Source organism: Egretta garzetta, unplaced genomic scaffold (assembly GCF_000687185.1).
Source record: "Egretta garzetta isolate BGI_Z169 unplaced genomic scaffold, ASM68718v1 scaffold40, whole genome shotgun sequence".
Taxonomy (NCBI): domain Eukaryota; kingdom Metazoa; phylum Chordata; class Aves; order Pelecaniformes; family Ardeidae; genus Egretta; species Egretta garzetta.
This window is the reverse complement of record NW_009258484.1, coordinates 2,037,727-2,058,322: the sequence shown is the minus strand read 5'-3', so window position 1 is coordinate 2,058,322 and position 20,596 is coordinate 2,037,727. Positions and strand designations below refer to the sequence as shown.

Sequence of the window (20,596 nt, the reverse complement as noted above, 5' to 3'; positions counted from 1 at the left end):
TCCCCTAACTAGTACACTACCAAACTGAAAAGCTGATTCTTAGGACTTTCTTGAAATTACAATATTGTTTGTTTACCAATAAGAAAGACAGTCTCAGTCACCTATGCCACCATTGTAAGCTCTATAGTAAGTACTTAAAAAAAGAGAGATTTCTGGAATCACTTGTGGAATTAATAAAATTGATAACTACAGACTTACACTGCATCAATGATACATATTATTCCTGTGATAAGTTAAGCTAAAAATAAGATTAATTTGGTTATAGAAATTCCTTAAACAACAACACTTAAATTATTTCAAACTTGAAATTTTTCAAGAATTTTCTGAAAAAATCAGCAAACACTGGCTAAAAAAGCAAAGCAGTTTGGGTACACCAATGTAATCAGCATGCCTAGTGCTTTTCTGTTAACCCTCTGAGTAGAACCGTAGTATTCTGGATTTTTTGTACATTAATGCTATGAAAATTGTAACTTACAGAAATATTCATTTATATGTCATGACTTAATAAATCATGCTCTAAATATATTTGGGCTAGGCACCTCATCTAGTGAGCGATTCATCCATCCTATAATTTTAATTATCCACTAGAGAAGCCAGTCTCTAGCAACTATAAGGGAAGTTTAGATGATTGCCCTAGATTAGATGCTTAACTCTTAGACGGATACATCTAGATGAGACAACACCCAGCTCGGTACCATTTAACTAATCCTGTGCTATCACCTATCAGTACTACATTTTCACATCAAAGTTTGCTTACTGCACGTAAGTTCACTACAATATTGCACTTAGGTTGGAGTCCACGTTATCCCCACTTACATTTAATTGAGAGGAATCAATCTGGAAGTGACCCTGTTCTACTCTAAGATCAGACTGACAGGCATCTCCAGAGACCAAATATTAAATGACCTGAATCACCCTTTTGAAGTGTTTCTCTCCATCTCCTTCGCGATAGACAGTGCCTATCACAACTGCCATACGTCTCAGCTAACTACATAGGCTCGGTGGGAGGAAGTTGGCCTTGTATATGTAATAAGCATTAAAAAAAAAAAAAAAATATTGTCAAATTTAGCACCAATACAATGCAATGATTCAAAAGGGAAAGGAAGAAAGAAATCTGGAGGACTGGTATGTATTACAGTAAAATGACCACAGTGTGCTATGTGCTCTCCCAGATTATCACATTAGAAATAGTCTGTTATCTTTGATTTCTTTTTTTCATTGGTGTTTCAAGAATTTTTAGGTCCACGTATTCTGTCTTCACTTACCCCTAGGAATTCAGAGGTTAGACAAGAAAAGGGGCAGTTGCTGCCAAACAAGACTGAACCATTATTATTTCCATGAAACCATACATATATATATATGGTTATATTTAAAAATATATATGGATATATTTAAAACCATCATGGAAACCACTTTAAATATTCAGATACCTTTCCTTGAAGCCTAAAAAGAGGCTATCAGCAATTTGAAACCAAATCTCTCACAGATCTAAAAATAACTTAAAATAAATATTTCTATAGTTATGTTCGTAAAACATAAACCAAAGATCAGAACCGTGTGAGACGTTAGGGATGAGTAGGGATTTCAGGATCTAGGATTATTTTTACATACATTTTAAGTAACACAAGATGTTGTAAGATGAAGGAGCCAAACATCTTATTTTAATGATAACCCTGTATTCCAAAGTAAAGCAAAGGAAAAACCCAGACGGGTTTTTGAATATTTCTCATGCATAAGGTGAAGCTTTTTTTTTTTTCCCCTCCTGACTTCTCTTGCTAATTAAGAAGAATGAACATCAGCCTTTGCTTTAAGACTGCCAAATTTTCCCAATCATCAAGAGCATGTGGTATTAATGGACACTTTTTTATTACCAAAATGTATGTCTTGCATTTACATGGTTGAATTGTATCTCTTCTAAAGGGAAGGCTGTGATATGATGTGGGGAGAGCAATGCTGAAAAAACATGTGCCAGGTCCTGATCTACTGTAAATTGTTGCAGGTAAGTGGCAAGGGGGGATTTACCTCAGCTGAAGGTTTGGTCACATGGAAAAATAATTCCTGTCCTACCCAAATGTTATCAGACTACAGCCTTTAGCATCACAGTGGTGGTGTCTGTGCCCTGTCTACCAAGGGTCTGCTCTCTGCATTGATTCTAGGTTCAACGGGCATTGTCAAGGATCTGCCACAGAGGCAGCCCTTTCTGAAACGCTACAATCTGAGAACTTTGTATGGCAGTTCCTTTACCCTTTGGAATTCTACAAGACGACACTGATTTGCTTCACTTGGGTGACAGGTTCCAGAGTAACTGAGGCCATGCACAGGCCTTCTGCCTATGGATATACGTTCAGAGATCAGTCTCCTGGTGGCTTAGGGTGAGATTCATTCTACTAAACTCATGATCTCAAGTTTGGCATCTGATGTAAGCTTCCACCATCAGTTCCTTCTACAGTCAATCAAGTGACAGAAATAGGTGAATCAAAGCACGAGTCCTGCCCAAAATTCACGCCCATGATGGGTGAGATGAATCCGACCTGGAAATGCTTCTCTCTCTGTATTACCAAGGAAGTCTGGAGATCTAGTTTTGACTAGATGTCTCACTTCTAGATTATTAATATTGGGTGAAATTAATTGCATTCTGTAGGAAATAGTTGTACCACTTGTGTGAAGACTCACAAGATGAAATTCCTGTATTTGAAATCTTCAGACCTTTTAAGATATGAATTTTCATGACTGAGACAATGAAGGATGCATTTTAAAGGGTGGAGAAACAAAACCATGTCAACATTTCTTGCAATACGTTTCAACTGATGCTTCCAGCTAGAAATGCGAAAGACCATCACACTAGCTCCAGCAAGCTGCAGGTATGCATCTGCTGCCACACCTGCTCGTAGGGACAGTTCCATGAACAAACACAACTCGGAGTGGAAACGGCACTGTGGGCAACTTGCCCTGTTCCTCCCAAAATTATTTATATTGCCCTGTGAGATCGGAAAAGTCTGCATATATTTTTGGGCAGCATATGCTTCTAGCTGTAAGATATGAAAGAGAGAAAAAGGGCAAGGAGAGAGAGGAAATGACATTTATGTGACTTTTTAAAAACACTGTGAGAGAATTTTAACTTTAGAGGAGAAAACTTCCATTTCATAAGAGCAATAAGAGAAAGTATAAATTTCATAATGTTATTTTTTATTTTAGAATAGGATTTTGGAAGTTGCCTTTTTCATTCAAGTGAAATGCCAAGTCATTTTATAATAATTTCTCTTCCAAATCATCACATCTGAAGCAAAAGTTTACGAAGCGTAATATTTCTGTGGACACCAACTTTAGGATAATGGTTAAATAAAATGCTATAATGCTGTGTTGAGGTTTTAACAAACCAGAAATATGTATACTCCATGTAAATGCCCATTTTATTAAATATTACAAATAGAACTGGTGAATCATTTTTAGTTTCTCCATTCTACGACAAAACTTCTACTAATTCAGTTTAGGCTTTACATATACATTAAATGACTGGTACTTTCCCCGATTTAGAAATACTCTAGCTATTTTAAGGGTAACTTTCATCAATGTTAATCTTTAAAAGTGACTCTCCTGGAATAATCAGGTCATGCTGAGAGGATGCCTGTACATTTCTGAATGTGAGGCAAAGCAACCAGGAACTTCTCAACTAGATCATTACATACCATTACATGACAGAACGTGTCCTCAAGCCATTTCCCAAGACTCTGCATTGTCATTAGCAGCAAACGATATGGGAGCAACCTTTTGTGGCCATCATCATGTCATCTTCTGTAAACTATGAGGCTGCCCTAAACTGAATTTCCCATTTAGCCTGCATAATACCCTCCAACAACAGTCACTCCCTGTGGAAGTATGATGCAGGTTTAGAATGAGCTGCTGCAGAAGATACTGTTTGTTTAATTTTATTTTCATTTTTAAAGCCTATATTTGTAACCCCTAAGCAATAGTGCGTTTGATACTGTTTTGGCCAGAAACAGGCAAGGAACTTTGGGGTACTATAAAAGATATGTGCGTATAAAAGCAAAAAAGCCAGAATAAAGCCCTAATGTGGGTTGTCAAGATTTAAGTCGATCGTTTACTCAGAGGGTTAACGTGCTAAAATTACATACTGCAGTTCCTAGCTTCACTGATGAAAACATTCACTGCTTCTATCTTTAAATAAAAAAGCAAAATAGCCTTAACCCTTTGAGGATCATATTAGCAGCAAGTTGCAATCTAAACAGAGAACAAGTATTTCAATCAATTAGGAAATTATTCTTACAAAGATTCTGTGAGCACCCTTTTGTGTTCCACCATCCCAGCGTTTACTGCTGGATAGATCAGCTGTAATCACTTCACACAGGTCTGGAGGATTTTCAGGGTCTCAAAGGGTTAAAGCCAAGACTTTTGAGTAAAAGTGTTTTATTAAAAGGGTGAGTTAGGTGAGCGAACAGTCTCGGATGAACTTGGTGAATAGTCTTCCGATTCGGAGTTGAGTTCAGGTGGAGCTTGCTGTGCCTTATAACGTCCCCTCACATCCTGGTTGCGTCTTCGTCGGAAAACCTGCCTCTCCTTATCAAGAGCGGTGGTCTGGCAGGGGCATAAAATAAGAATAAATGAAATTAGGCTGTGTGTGAAATGCAAAGCTAATGAAAACCATGAGTTTTTATGTGGCCTGCAAATACCAGGGTTAATAAATGTTCAGACCAAATTAAACCTGTTCTGTCTCAGGTCTGAAAGGTTTAGCCCACAACATAGCTAAATGCTTTAAAAAGTGCATTTCCCAAACCTTAAGAGGTAGCGTGACATCATCAAGCAGATACAGTACCATATATATATGGATGCCATATGTTCTACTTCTGGATGCTATTAATTTCATCCCTTAATAGATTCAAATTTCAAGCCAAATGCCAACTGACCTTCCCCCCACCCTTCTCAAAGTATAAATCTGTTTCTACAGGCCAGGCAGAGATGTACGCTTGTCTTTGATTTGACCTAATGAAGGCTGATACACACTCACCCATGTTCAAGTCAGTGCAATCGGCTAACAAAGATGGATTGTGATGAAGTTGTCAGACAAGAGAAGAAAACAAACACCGAAGGGAGCTAGCCCAGCTCTTTGACACCTCCTCATGCCGCTCAATGGATGTTCTTAGGGAGAATGCTGAAGAGCTCTGACGGGAAGACCCGTTTAGCCTGACCACCCTGTCTCCTCCTGTTAACCAAGGTCTATCAAATTAAACACTCTGCTAATTTTATCTGGGTCTATCTAGAGTATCTAGAAATGGGGAAGAAGAATGTTTACTTGATGAGCTTTATATTTTCATCAGTTTCTGCCACTATTGAGTATGCAAGTCTTACTAAGATGGCTGTGACTTCTAGCCACATCCTTGCTTCTGCTTTGTCTGAGCACATTTATAGGGAGAAACTGCCACCCAGGTAAGGGCAGCCCAACTCTGGCCAATGATTTCAAGCATGGGTCTGGGTTTTGCTGTTTTCTTGATTACAGGGTATTAGACTGCAGTTCCTGAAAACGCTGCAAAATTACAAATTCAACAGGATGGCCTTGGTTCAGCAAGAGCACTTTGACACATAGTTAGCTGCCTTCTGAAGCAGGGCTGCCTTCTTAAAACACGGCCTGTGATTTTTTTTGGAAAAAGCAAACTGGGAAAAGGCAGGTAGCTAGTAAGATGACATACAAAATGCAAACAAATATCTGATCATGGCACTGGAGGCAAAGGTAACTTTGAGAACTGAACAGGTTTAACTGCTAAGGCTTGTAAAATTTGTCCCTCATATGAAAATCTCTATTTAAAAGAACGCAGCCAAAAGGTTATTCTGCTTCAAAGGATTTATTGTTTTCTCTTGAGATATACATGACTGATTTCTCTAGAAAATTTACCAGTTATAGTGTAAGCCTCACAGGAGAGGAGAGATGTATTTATAGCCAACATATTTTTGAGAACAAAATGAAAACTAAATCCATCATACCAGTGCAGAATAGCATTATAGCAATCTCTGCTCTAAAATAATGCAATCAGCATTCAATAATGATGTAATAGAGACAGAAAGATGGACAAGAGTACAGAGCTACTATAGCAAATGGATTTAGTTAGGCTAAATTGCTGAACTATTATTTTTGTGGCTAGAGCCTCCACAGCACTACCTTAAAGGGGTAAAATAATTAACTTCAATAAGTTCATCCCTGCATTTTAAAGAACAACTGCTACAAAATCCAACACTTCTCATCTGCTGCGCATTTCTTTGTTTACTGCTCATCTTTCGGTTGAGAGCTCTAATTAGTATTTTCAACGCCTTCTACATTTCTTAGCCTTGAACTAATTCAGGTTTTGATTATTTTTTAATGTGAAACAGAAGAATACCTAGATCTTTTACACACAGTGAAAATATTGCATACAGTATGTAATTCTGTGTGAAAATTGAAAAGAATGGCATATATTACCATTCTATAAAATACAGATCTCCATTTAAAAGATTTTTTATGCTTACAGGAAATAAGCATTTATTTAAAGTTTAAACCACATCACATCATCCTGTGGTAACAGATACTCTCCTCTGAGAAAGTTAAAACATTTCTGGCCAAATAAATAAAAATACTTGTATTAAATTCAAAATTTATTTTTAAAATCTGCCACATGAGAATGGTAAATGTATATGTAAAAACTGAAGGTATTTAAAATTAGATAAGTTACACAGAAGTGAATACCCTTGAATAAAAGATTCTTTTAAAAATCTAACCTAGGGTATTGCTTTTTTATAGGACAAAATTACGAAATTGCTGAACTATCTAGTTAATTAAATATCAGGACATCATTTTAAAGATGTCTTTTAAAAAATAAACCCCACCATACTACTTTTCTACTATTTGGGGAGAAGCTTTGTGTGCTTTTGTTTAAATACATTTGTTTAAATATACATAAAGGCACTTCCTGCCTCATTAATCAAAAATGTTAAGGAAAAAAATCTGATGATCCCACCTAATCCAGCACCCTATGCTGTAGTTTGTAGGACCAAATATTTCTGGCTTCCTAACCTTTCAGAAACTTCCTGAGATATTTTGAGACTATGTTTTTCTTTACATTTTTATCCCAAGTCTCCCTTGAATTTGATCTAATTCATCTTTATAAAGGCATGCTTGTGGACTCGGGGGCATTATTGTGGGTTACTCTCCTGGGCTGAGAGACACTCAGAGCCTTTCTCACCCGAAGAGCTTATTGAATAAAAATGTATAAAGTCACAGACAGCTAAAGAAGGGAGTATTTATCTACTGAAAGCAAAAATACACAGCTCATATTCTAACACTTAGTGTATCACAAGTTGGAACCACAAAAGGGGTCAGCTCTGGCCACAGAGCACTCACAAGCCCCACAGAACTCGCAAGGCTGGGCTTATGCTGCCCATCGTTACGATGACATTTTGCACTTCCAGTGTCTATTATGCCACCAGGTGGTACGGCCACTCTGCAAAGTTTTCATTTAATGAGGTCACGGTTATTTTTTACCTCTACAGAATTTCAAAATACGATGGATTAATGCTTTGGAATGCAAGGGAGATGATGGTAAGATACATTTGAGTAATGACCACGTGTGTTTCGTAAGTGCACTTTTCACCTTCTGTATCCTCTTGTGCACGTGGGCATATTCCAAAAATCAGCTTTTTCATTATTATTACTGTTTTTGTAACAAAGGCCTCTTATACGCATTGCCTTGGTTTAATAGATTTATTATTTCATCTACTATTCAGCTGGGTGGTTCGCTGGTGCATGAACCAGTCCATTATGGATTTCCAGGGCATTTCTACTTTAAGCTACTCTTTCAATAAATAATAAGTGGATCTGAAGTGCACTTATGCTTCACAGGGCTGCAAATCCCAGATTTTCATTATCACATTTTGACATTTTTTTTTTCCTGGCTCAAGGTGAGAGAGTGAGAACTTTGAGCACTATATGATAGTAATGGCAACTAAAATGTAAGGGTAGCATTTCTTATTTAAGATATGCGGCTGTCCTCTGACAATCCATATGAGGAAATGTAGAGCTTCTTATCCAGCAGCAGATAAGTGGATTGCCTCTAATAGTTTGGTGCTGATGGGTCTGAAGCACTTCATTAAGCACTAATGTATTTTGCATCAACATTTAGTAATCCTGACACCCGGTACCAAATGGTTAACAAGCCATTTTTGGAAATGCATTTAATTTGAAGTAATGGAGCATTATTTTAAAATAATTGTTTCTGTCACCTACATACTAAGGTGCAGTTAGCTTTTTTTTTTCCCAGGATTTTGCCACAGGGAGTGTCTTCTTCCTCATTTCTATGTCTTGATGGTGCAGGACTCCTGAGCCACGCAAATTCTTTTTTCTTGGAAAAGACTGAACTCTATGTTTATGAACAGACATTCAAAACTAAAACCGCTTTGATATATATGTTGGATTTGCAGTGGGAAGCACCTTATTTTAGCTGTGGGGTGATGTTTTCTGTCAGGTCAGTAATTATTGGATTGAAGTAACTGCATTTTATGAATGCAAGCAGTGACTGTATTTCTTTTCACTTGTCTTAATTTACTGCTGGCCACCAAATATAGATATATATTCATTTCATTAATAAAAGAACATTATTGTGCATTTTGCCTCTTAGCCCATCCATTATTCATACCAGCCAGCAGACTGAACTGGGGATGCAGCTGTTCACGCATTAATCTAAGAAACCCTTCCCTTCACTCGCTTTCATTCTGCAGCAGCGTATTTGCAATTTGTTTGCAATTTTCACGATGCTTTGTTTAGTGTGTAGAATTACATGGACATATGTATTGAAACACCGGTATTTTTCTTCCTGTGCATTCTTTTATATACATGTATGTGTATGCACGCATTTAAATGTTCACACCTCGGTAATTTTACCCTGTTTCCTTAAGCTTCTGCCTAGTGACCTCGATACGTCGAGATATGTAATGGCAGGTTTCCCTACTGTAAAAATGACCATTAAACAATAGTCATGGCATGAGCCAGGCAGCCCTTCAGTCTGACCTTTTTTTATTTTTTTCCATGGGTTTCTCAGGTTATATACATATATATATATATATGAATATATATATATATATGTGTGTGTGTGATTGATTCATGATTCAAGACACTTTTTGGAGAGTACTTCAAACTTAGAAATGCACCTCAGTCCAGGAGTGAGAGACACATGTTAGGTTTAGCCCCTCAGGCACAAGCTATAACTAAGTCAAGTTACACGGTGATTTGGAGACGTGCAAATGACCACATCGAGGGGACAAATTAATCGAGTGGATTTGAACCTAGACCTCCAAATACAAAAGGCCAGTGCTTTAGCACACCATGTAACTTCTGGCATGGAATTTAGCTAAAAGGAAAGTAAAAAAGAAAGCAAACCAAATCAATTTGATGTATGCTTTGTTCTGTATTGGCGAGTGAATACAAAGACAAGTATTCTACATGTATAACTGTTGAATTCATATTGCTATATTTAAGTTTGTGTTTACTCTTTGACATCCCCCTTTTTAGAGACACGATTCCTCAGCTGGTTTCAATTACACGTGGAAGAGACTTAGTGCCAAGTTGTTTGCATGGGTGAATTTTATTTATAGTTTGTAAATCAGCTGTGGTTTTCTTTTAGTCAAAGAGCAGGAGAAGAGATTTTAAATTAGTTTAGATGTTCGCCTGTTTTTACCAATATTCAGTTTACAGAGGGTTTTATGGTATTAAAAATGGCTCTTTACAGATAGCAAGCCTGATTCCCAGCTTCCTTGTCCCGTTGTCAAGATGCCTGGCAGTAACTTTTGACTTGAAAGTGTATTGTACCCACTTGTGACAGGTGTAAGTAACTCGACAGATGCATAGTAATGGGAATCAGGGACAAAACACAGAGGATGGAACTATGGGTTTTCAAATGAGCTATTCAGATACTTTTTAAACTGTGACAGTGAGAATTATATTTTTAAAATTCAGTATTTTATGAATTCAGTATTGACTGGATTGATGATTTCATTAAGCATCCAATGTAACTCATCTCCTTGCTATTGTCATTACCCAGAGAAGATCATCAATGACTTTCCCATACATTTCCTGGGTGTTATTTTGCTTCTTTAGCTTTCCTCGAATGTCTGTATGCTAACATTTTATCCTAATCTTATAGATAACACTACATAGAGTAATATTTTCTACTAATATTTTATGTTAGATACACTCACTCTGGTGCTCCCTCGATATTTTGAATCAGCCCAGAAAAGGCAGAAAATTCAGGCCATTCTGTCAACAGCAGATGAAAATAATGTTAAGATCCAGACATCAATCAGAATCAGTAACGAAATTCAAGGTCAAAGAAAACATTGGTAAGTTATGCAAAGTATTGCCTTCAAAATGTGCTGCCATTAGGAGGAACAGGTAAAGCAGCTGAAGAAGGCTATGGACCAGACACTGCAATGCTTGAGGCTAAAGAGAAGGCTTTGAAATACTTTTGCTCTTAATATTCTGGCTTGGTTATAAGAAAGCCAAAAAACTTAAGTCACACAAACTGTTAAAAGCCTCAGTTAAGTACATCTTAAAGAAAAGTTCCTTATAAGAAAGTAAATCTATCAGTTATCGTGTTTCTGAAGGACAACGCTGGTGCCATTTGGATTTTTTGTGGTCACTGTTGCTAAATTCCAGTAGAAGGGAAATTATAAAAGAGTAATGCATTGGCTTTAACCCTTTTACAAAGAGATCTATCAGAGAATGGCCTGACTTTGGAGGAAAAAAAAAAAAGGTGATCTCTGCTGTCTTTGACTTGAGTCGACATCGGCAACTTGGGGTGAGCGAAGATGTGATTGTACCATGGACGTGACCCAGCTACCCCAAGGCTGGCTTTCCCTCCCATAGAGAACAGTAAGTGTCACCAGCCATGGGGCAGTGGAGGCTGCGGGGTTTTAACTGGGACCTCCAGATCTCATTCCCTACTGATGCCGCTTTGGCCTTTTCTGCACTTCTGAGTGCGGGGCTGATGTCCCGACAGCATTAGGTGGGCTGTTTTTAAAACATGTATCAGTCTGAGATCCAAAAGATTTTACTGATTGGCCCCTGTGTTTTTTCTGTTCCTCATATTCAAAGAACGCTGTAAGATTTTCCAGGCATTATATCTCATACCTGCTACGACTATTAGGGTACATCAAGTTTGTTGTATTTTAGTATCTCAAGCAAGTCATGTCACTTTTGCACATATTATCTGACTGAAAGGGAATAAAACAGGATGCATGTTCAGAAAATTCGGACTTTGGGGCACTTTGAATAGGAAAGTCTTTTAGGCAGAGAAAGGAAAAGCTTTTCTGGTTGATTAAAGGAGGAAATAGTGCCATTTAAAAAGATGTTTTAGAAGACTGCTAGAAACTAGGGGTGAAAACGATCAAAGGAGTGGGGAAGAAATGAATAGTTTAACGCTAACAAAGGGAGCATTACATTTTCTTTGGGACTCGCTTTCATTTTTCGATGTACTTGTGAATTCAGGTTAATTTTCACAGGCCTGTGACAAATTAACTGTTTTCTAGATGGGAATTGATGAAACTTTTCATATGCTTTGCATTTGCGCTTACAGTTACTACTAAAAAGTAAACACTGGCTCAATTGAAATGGTTTCATTTAGACTAAAATGTTGGTCACTACAGCAGTTGCTTGTTTCTTGGAGATGGAAGAGGAGCAAATGCCGGGCAGCGCTTGTTCAGATGTCCTCCCTTCTATAGCATCTCCTAATTAAGCATCTACGCATGGGAGCCCTGCTCTCCCAATTTGCCTTTCCACACTAGGTGCCCTGTTTAGAAAGCACTAATTATAAACATTGTTGTTACTGCCCCCAGCTGGAAAACACAGCAGTTTATGTATGAATAAGAGAGATTATCGCCCATCTGCTCCAGCCCATTATTCAGGGATGTGTCATTTTGTATGCTGATGGCAGCCATTACTAGTGCTTTAGTCAAATGGCCTTTTTTTTTTTTTATAGCATTTATTTATTTACCAAGTTGCGGAATTAGAGTCTTCCCCCCCCCACCTCCTCAAAATGCATGTGGTTTGGTTCAAAATCTGGGCTATGCAGTTAAACTGAATCAAGGCCAATCTGAGAGGAGATGCTCGCTTTTATCACAGGCTCCTGTTTCTGGTGGTCTGCTCCCCCTGAAGCTGGGGTTTTAAAAGATCCAAACATTGTGTATATCAAATGGAAAGACAGATTTTTCTCGTTCTTTTCTTTTTTTTTGGTGTAAAATAGAGGTAGTAAAGCAGAGAAGGAGTGTAAGCTGATCATGGATAGCAATTAAACTCCAGAAAGATAAATAAAGCTCATGTAAGCTTTCCTCCGTTTCACAGAGGCGGTGTTAAATTTGTAACTATTTGACAAAGTCCTGCTTGACACAAAATGCCATCTTTCCTTCGCCAGTGGAGAAGAAAAATTCCTCTAATGCTATCGAGGCTACACTTAGCTAAAGGTGGGCACTTGGGCCCCATTCCCCCCTTCTTCAAAACCAAAAAGCACAGCCGCTGTGTGGCCGGCTCTTGGCTGCGTTACAGGGCTGGAACATGGAACACATGATGCCAAGTGACAAAACGGACCAAGCAGGTTTTGCTATGTCCTCGCAAGGTTGTGGTAGGTTTATAGCCGTGGACACAAGTGCATTAGGCTGGAATTACAGGTTCGAGCACCTGAAGTGAAAATGTTTCTCAATTCTTGCTAGCCAGCATTCAGCTGATGGATGGGAACTACTTTTCTACTTCTTGCCTGAAAAGTAGGATTATTTTTCTTTTTTTCTTTCCCCAGAACATCCATATCAAAATCTACTGAACCTTCCGTGTGCGCTAAGGGAACTGCTAGGTTTTATGGAAACTGTGCTGTAGCCTGATCCACACACCTAGTGAAATGATCCAGGATGGGAGTTTTACTTTACTGGGATCACTTGCAGTGACCATCTCTGCTGTTTTGCTAATGTGGGTAATTTGTTGGGTTTTTCCAAATACCTCACAGATGAGTTTTTAAAGGCTCCAATCACTGCAGTGTTAGAAAACACAGGTTTTGCAAGAAAGTTGTAAAAAATTTCTCCAGCTATCAAACACAGGTCTTGTGAGTAATAAGAAGGAAAAAAGCCAGCAAATAACCCCTTGATGGAAATTCCAGGGCTCTGGACTGATTGAGGAGGTGCATGGGCTATCAGACCTGGATCCCTCCTTGCCCCCACTCCAGAATAACCCCCTCCCGCCCCGAGTCCCATTTTGTCATAGAGGTTAAGCCGGCTAACGACAACCCTGGCACAGTTACACAATGAAGAAAAATATATTCAAAAGACTCATGCAATATTTAAAACAATCAAATCAAAATAAATAGGTATCGGAAGGGTTTTCAAAAGAAAAGAGGAAGAATGCATTGTTAGAAACACAAGCTTACCAGCACACACAATGCATTGTATTTCATTGAACTGGGGAGAGCTTCTAGGTACGGTGTTATGTAAATGCATTGTTCAATCTAAGGTAAGGATTGTGTTTAGTGGGTTTAAAATGACAGTATATAGCTCCACATCTCGCATGGCAAAAAAGAGGAAAATATATGCTGAGAGCCTGTTGCTGCTCCGTGTGTCTCGAAACAGGAGCGCAAGGGGAAGCAGATGCCTGGACAAGCAATAGGGAGGGGGAGGGTGCGTACTTCAGCATATCTAGTAGATTTTTCTATATACACTGTCCTTTTAACTATAAGGGAAATTGATACTGAGCATGTGCGATGAAGAGAAAGCTGGCGATGTGGGTGTGAGGGATGGGTGAAGAAAGGGAATGAGGGGGTGTGGCATCTCAATCAAGATTAAAACGAAACTGATAAAGCAGCATATGGACCGGATAACAAATCAAAAAGCATGTTTATCCACTGAAGGAACTGGTTAATGGAGACTGCCAGCACGTTGCCATGGAAACACTGACTGTTGGCGCTGCACCATCTCATACCTTATCCAATACATTCCTGGTTGTTGGTAGTAGTCCAAAGACCCTGATCTCTTGATGGTAAACCCGTGGTCCAGCTGAGCAGAGAGAAACGGGCAACTCAGTGGATCGACATTAGGCTAAAGAATTCAGACTCCAGAGCAAGCTGTTCCTTATTTAGTGCATATTTACTGTTTTCACTTTCAGAAGGCACTTATCTAACATCCTACAGCCACGTACCAGAGACGAAAATGAAAACGGAGAAGAAAAAATAAAAAGTAAAGAAATAAAAGAAAAAGATACTAACTCTAGATTCGGTTCTTGCTAAATTAGAAGCCAATTTATTCATACTAAAATGGAGTTTGCGAAATAGGTTACTTAATGCATAATGCATTCATTTAAAAGTCTGACAAATATCTTGTTACCTCCCAAGACAGAAGTGCCCTTTTAAGTTGCACATACCAGTAATGGAAAATTATCTTTTGCAATTAAACTGAGAGGTTTAATAATTTAAAAAAAAATGCAGTGCAACCATCACAAGGAGCAGGCTAGACAGACTACACAAGGCTTAAATTAGACTGCTTCATAATCATGGAATGCATAAAGATGAAAAGAATCAGGTTTTGATACCCCATCAATCATGGTAATTCATTTCTAAAAATGCGTTAACCTTGGAGAGTCGGACTACTCAGAGCCATGAATAACATTGTTTATCATTTCAGCTTACACCTCATGCTCAAAAAGATAACAGTACAAAACTATTCGGTTTAAAATTGCACCAATTAAAGTCAAAATGGAAATGAACTTAACATTGTGTCCAGGAAAGTGTGCTCGTGATATTTCTTAAGGAACAGAGATATTTTAAGTTTAGTTTATCATTAGCAGAATCATGTGCATAGGAACAAAGAAAATGCGTGGTTTCTCTAATCTTTCTGTGCTGCACTAACAGACGATGGAGACGTCATTTAGCCGAGTTAAATACAATTTTAGGGGAAAATATCCTGAGGGAGACACTCTGCCCGCTTTAAAATTGTTAGTTGTGAGATTTTCACATTTTGCCCTATGAGGAGAAAAGGCCATTCTGTGCTTCATAAGAGCGTGGCATATATTTCCAATACTGATGACAGTTTCTAATTCTAAATTCAGAAAAGCAGTTCAACACATTTCTAGTTACCAACCACTTCAAGGGTAGCTAGAAGCTAACTGCAAATTTAAATTTTTCTTGATGACTCCCCTGCAAGTGCAGAATTTAATAATTTATTCCATTTTGTTAAAACAATGCCGCTTTCATCTTATTTAGAATTATTTAAAGGACGTTTCCTGTTTAAAACCATGAGAACCTTGTACCCAATTTTCTCTTGGCTTAACTACACCGGTCTGCTATTGCCATCTACTGGCTTCCTTGTAGGCTGCATGTAAAAAACACAAAAGGGTGTTTTCTTAAAAAGCCCGTCAAAAATATTGCCCTAAAATCGAATAGCTAAAAAGTAACATAGAGAAAATCGGGCAAGTTGCTTCCTGACACGAGCTGAAACGACTTCATCGGTGTGGAAATCCTGCCACAAGAAACCCAACTGGGGACAACGATCCCAGGACAACACAGACAACAGATGGGAAGTGACATCCGAGGCACGAGTTCATCTTTAAGCCGAGCAAAACTCGCGGACTAAACTTGGCTTCTCTTCCACACCACCCAAGAAATCCCACTGCTAAAAATGCCACTCGGAATTCGTAATTTTATTTAAAAATTGGCAGAACGCAGGGCAAGAACCCATCCACTGCCTTCCCCTTGCCAGAGTGCCAGTAGTGGCACTGCGCCGGTGGCCCTGGCCCAGCAAGGGCTCTGCAAGAGGCAGAGAGCTGCACCAACTTTCGGAGCAGCTTTTCTCTTTTGCTGTCCTACTCGATTCGTCCGAGTCTCCAGCTGGAGTCTCCTCCCATTGCCAAGACAGAGACCTCATACAACCTTAACAGGAGGTTATCATTAGTCTTTTCCTCTGTCTTAACAATGGCAAAAATACAAGCACAAAAGTGACAACATACAGGCAAAGCTTTAACACTTCAGACAAGAACACAAACTAAACGCTGCTCGGTTCATACAAGGAATTACAGCACACCTCTGGATAGCAGAAGCATTCTTAAAAAATTATTTTGGCTCTTGGTCACTTGAGCCACTGTCACTAAAGCCCAGAGGGTACAGCCATAGGGTGTTATTTTGTGGCCAAATTAAAAAAACTCACGATGACGTGCTTGGAGATCGAAGGAAAAAAATCTATCCCCAAATTTTAAAAAGACTATTTAGTAAGAGCCTGGCTTTATGTTTTTATTGCAGTATCTTTTATAAACACCATCACAGAATTACAGAATACTGTTCCTATTGGAAAGCTGTGTGAGAAGCCTGACCCTGCAAATATTTTGGCACATGTGGAACAGTAATGCGGCCATTCTGACACGGCCCGGAGGGGCACGAGCCCAGCCCCTGTCTCCTACAGAGACCGGTAGTCAATACCTATGACAACAGTTTAAGAAAAGGGCAAGTAAAGTGATCTTTCTCCTACATACTCTCCCATCAACAAATAGTGTTTTCTAGAGACTTGTTAATTCTCTTGCTGTTTTAAAAGCTAGCTCCCCAATTAAAATTTCGCTGGCAAAGCTATGTTGGTTTAAGGGAATTTTTTCCCAGCTGACATAGTTATGCTGGCAGAACTTTTAATGATGTATTGATGTATCAACAGAAAAAGTCTTTTTGCCTGTGTAGTTAATTTTGTTTGAGGAATCATCTTCTGCTACATCAGCAAAGGAACTACTTTGCTAGGCACGCACAACATGTTCATTACGGTAGTTTGTCCAAACTGACAAATCCTATCAAATGTGGACAAACTTGAAGACTGGACACATACATGAGACCTTGTAGGATGTCTCTGTCCTGTATGGTCAAAGACAACTTTTCAATCAGCAAAACAGGCCTCAGGCTGAACCAAAGGGGTCAATACAATGTATTTGAACATCGCTGAAGGAAGCAGTAGCCGCAGTAGACATACGTAAAATACATGTGGCTTCAAACTTCCTCCCACTCAAGCTGACCACAAACACATCCTTAGGAACTTAGTTTTCATATTATAGGTTTAATTGGTGCACATGATAAATACTGCTTGAGATCTTTGAGGTGTGTTACTTCTTACCACCGCAGAAAACAGGCATATAATATCATACCAGTGTGACGACAAATTAAGAACTAAACACCACAGATTAGCTATCATCTCTGTACATAAACAGAGCCATAAAACTCAAAATAGTGCTAATATTTATCTTTTATACTGTTAAGTAAGCTATATAAATATATACACATGAACACATTTTCGCAACGCACACACAGACACGTTATATAATATATAGAAGGCGTCTCTATATATTATATACACAAGCACTCTCTCAAAAAGTTACAGTAAACATACAGGCAGGCACAATAAAACAGTATTTTTGTAGAAAATATACTTAGTGCATGTCCTTAGTGCTGAACAATGTGTTACAGCATCTGTACATACTTTAAAAATTCTAAATGTAGAGCAGTCTTCATTAATAAGATTTATTTCTATGATATTTGAGATTGCACAGTCAAAGGAAGATTCCCAAATGTAAAACCCTGATGACATGCATGCCAAATGTATATTAAGTACGCTTTCCAATGCAGAAACAACAATTAAAGGCGTTGTTGTTTTGCTTTTGGCTTTATTTCACTCATTAAATTAGCTTTGTAGAAAATAAAGGTAATTTATTCCTAAACCCAAAATTATCTAGCTTTCTGGAGAATTACCAAAACACTAAAGAGGTCTATACTTCCCCATCTCTTCCAAGTTTTTAGAAAATAGTTGACAGAAGCTAATCAAACCACTTTCTGAATTCTGTAAAAATATTCTAAACATTTCTACTTTATAGGCCAAGTTGCAGGATTAACCGTGCCAGAGTATGATGTTCACCCATAGAGATGATCACTAAAAATAATCTGTTAAACTTCCAAACACTAAAAAATAAATAAAAGCCATTAAGAATATAATTAAACATATACATTTTTTTTCTGATGTATAATGTTTTGCAGTGGAAAGATTCACTACAGTGCCTTTTCCATTACTCAAGTGTCAAACTGCTGTAAACAATTCCTTGGCAGAGCAACTGGGGCAAAGAAAAAAAAGAGGAGGGTGGGGAAATTAAAAACATAAAGGAGGCGAGGGATGGATGAGGACAGAGGCATCATTTCTCGCTTTTAAGCTTTGAAGTCATTAGCATGGAGGATCTGAGCAGTAATTCTCATGGACAAGCGTGCTGGCAGTCCATTCGAAAGGAACACGGTTTCATCTAGTCTATACAGAACATACCTGCATTTCAGATGAGCAATGGGTATGTGATGTTTTAGTTGTGGGAGAGTTGTTGCAGTATTATTGCTTAAAAATGAAAATAAATAAATGCTGACTATGTTAGCTGATGACTGAGAAAATCTAGGCAAAGCATGAGGAACAACTTGCTTCCATGTTGAGGACGTTCAGGGTTGGAAAGAGTAAAGAAAAAATATGAGAGAGGCACAGCTTGAAATTTTAAGTACTTATACCAAGTAACTTTGAGAGAGTATCCGTTTTGCTGCACAAACAGTTCACACCTGTGAGCCAGATTGCATGTGCTGAGCTGAGTTTACTTCATGCTGATTTAACTCACCACTGGAGGGGCTGAGCTGAGAAACATGAAAGTGGAAACAGTACAAGAAAGTGTACATGTGCAGTCACACCACCTGCAATTTATGGAAGCTGGGAATGAACACTGAGTAATCTGATATGGGAATGGTTATGTTTAACATGTCACTTATTTTTAGTGACTATCTGGAGCTTTAACATTGCCATGAGTAATAAAGAAAAGCTTACAAACACAGGCAGATGTATCAAAAATGTGAAGGATGTACATGTTACTATTCAATGTCATTAGTATGAATAGGCTCATAATACACTGAATATATTCTGTGCGCATGTATATCTAATACACATGTTCATCTTTGGGGAAAAAATACAAATGTATGCAATGTATGCTACACTGAGGATGCCATTGAAACCTCAGTAAAGCTTGGTCAAAAGTTTAGTCAAGCTTGGTTTCAGAAGCTCCGACACGTTCGAACCTGGAGTGCCTGGACTGGAATTGCAACACGACAGAAGGCAGCACGGAGCTCCATGAAGTCTTTACCCAATTAAGTCCTTCTGCCTAAAGGGAAGCAGCTTGCATGTGGCAGTACAATAAAATGCCACCGCTCAGCTAAATCTGAAGTGGCTAAGCTCATATCAGCTATGAAGTTATGAAGCATCATAGCTCTCTTTGGTATCTTCACAGAAGAGAAGTTTAGGCTGCCATACAGATTCCCTGTTGCAATTTTGAAGTAATTTCCATTTTAAAGTGCTGCTGTCCTTCTGCTACAACCTCTGTGTGGTCTCAATCCATGTGATGATTCTGCTGCCAGGTAAAACGTCATGATCCCATAGTTCAAATTGTTGGATCTACCTTGGAGTTAGGTCCACTGATCTTCTGGTAAAATGTGAAAGTGTGTGTACAGTTGTATCTCCTAGGGCTGTTAAATAACAATGTGACTCACAAGGAGAATCAATGGAGAAATCGTGCAGAATATCACTCTAATGATGCTTATATCAATTAAATACTAGAATTATCTAAAGATTAACCCTCTCCAATTTCTTTTGGTGGCATGCCCTAAACACACTCTGTCTTGTGGGCACACATTTAAGTGTTTTGGCTGTGTATTTCAGATGCTTACTGCTATGACAGAAACTCCAGCTGCCGTGCTGTTCGGTTTAGGGCCCGTGTTGAAATGCTTCTTTATCTTCCCAGCTACCGAGAGCTGATGTTCATTCTCTGGAAGGCCATCATCCTGCAGAGAAATAAAGCAAAATAAAACTTCAGAGAGAAAAGGCAAAAGAAAGGAATCGCGAGGTGATTCTGATAGCACCTGTCAATATAGAAAAATTTACAAAAAGTTTGTAATGAAATATGGGTCAATCGTTGTCTCCATCGATATATCTAAGGTATGTATAAGATGAACATCATGTTATATAATGAACCAGCCTCTCTCTTCTTCTCAAACTTTAGGTAATATTAATAAATAACAATTGTTAAATATTGTATTATCCTTTCTACCGTGTCTTAACTACCACTGCCCAGTTATTTTTAGGTCCGTTAATATTTTAAAGCTTCATAAGCTTGGACCTGTTTATGATTCTGTTTACTCATCACATAAATTTAAAGATAATGACCTCAAAAGATGACCAAGAGATTTCAGAAACCAGAGGCCCTGTTTTGGTAGGATGCAGGAAAGGATCTCCAAAAGCCCTGAGAGACATTAATAAGGTCCTTGTCTTATTGTAAAGGTTACAAACTCAGGGACCGTGGGGTTGGGTGAATGTTCCAGCCACAACTCAGTGAGTCTCACAGCAAGGAAACGCAGGCAAGATGGGAGCTGAGGCATGCCCTGGCTGAGACCCTTGGGATGGGTGAGCGTGGGACCTCATCAACGCGTACGTCTGGAGGCCAGGTTAGGCGTGGGCTCACGGCTTGTCGCGGGCTTTCCCCCCGACTATGGCCGCG

At 38.6% G+C, this 20,596-nt stretch overlaps 1 protein-coding gene across 2 annotated transcripts in view; it reads right to left on the bottom strand.

Moving 5' to 3' along the window:
- Window positions 1–4,428: 4,428 nt before the first annotated feature.
- Window positions 4,429–20,596, bottom strand: part of DCLK1 (doublecortin like kinase 1) — a 267,047-nt gene continuing 250,879 nt past the window's right edge. The window contains exons 15-17 of one of the 2 annotated variants that reach the window (XM_009644765.2): window positions 19,770–19,883; window positions 13,991–14,064; window positions 4,536–4,593 (exon numbers count right to left, since the gene is read on the bottom strand). In XM_009644765.2, the coding sequence (XP_009643060.1) occupies window positions 4,536–4,593; window positions 13,991–14,064; window positions 19,770–19,883 (246 nt within the window). Of the gene's footprint in view, window positions 4,594–13,990; window positions 14,065–19,769; window positions 19,884–20,596 lie in introns of both variants that reach the window. The other variant, XM_009644758.2, reaches the window with a different exon arrangement.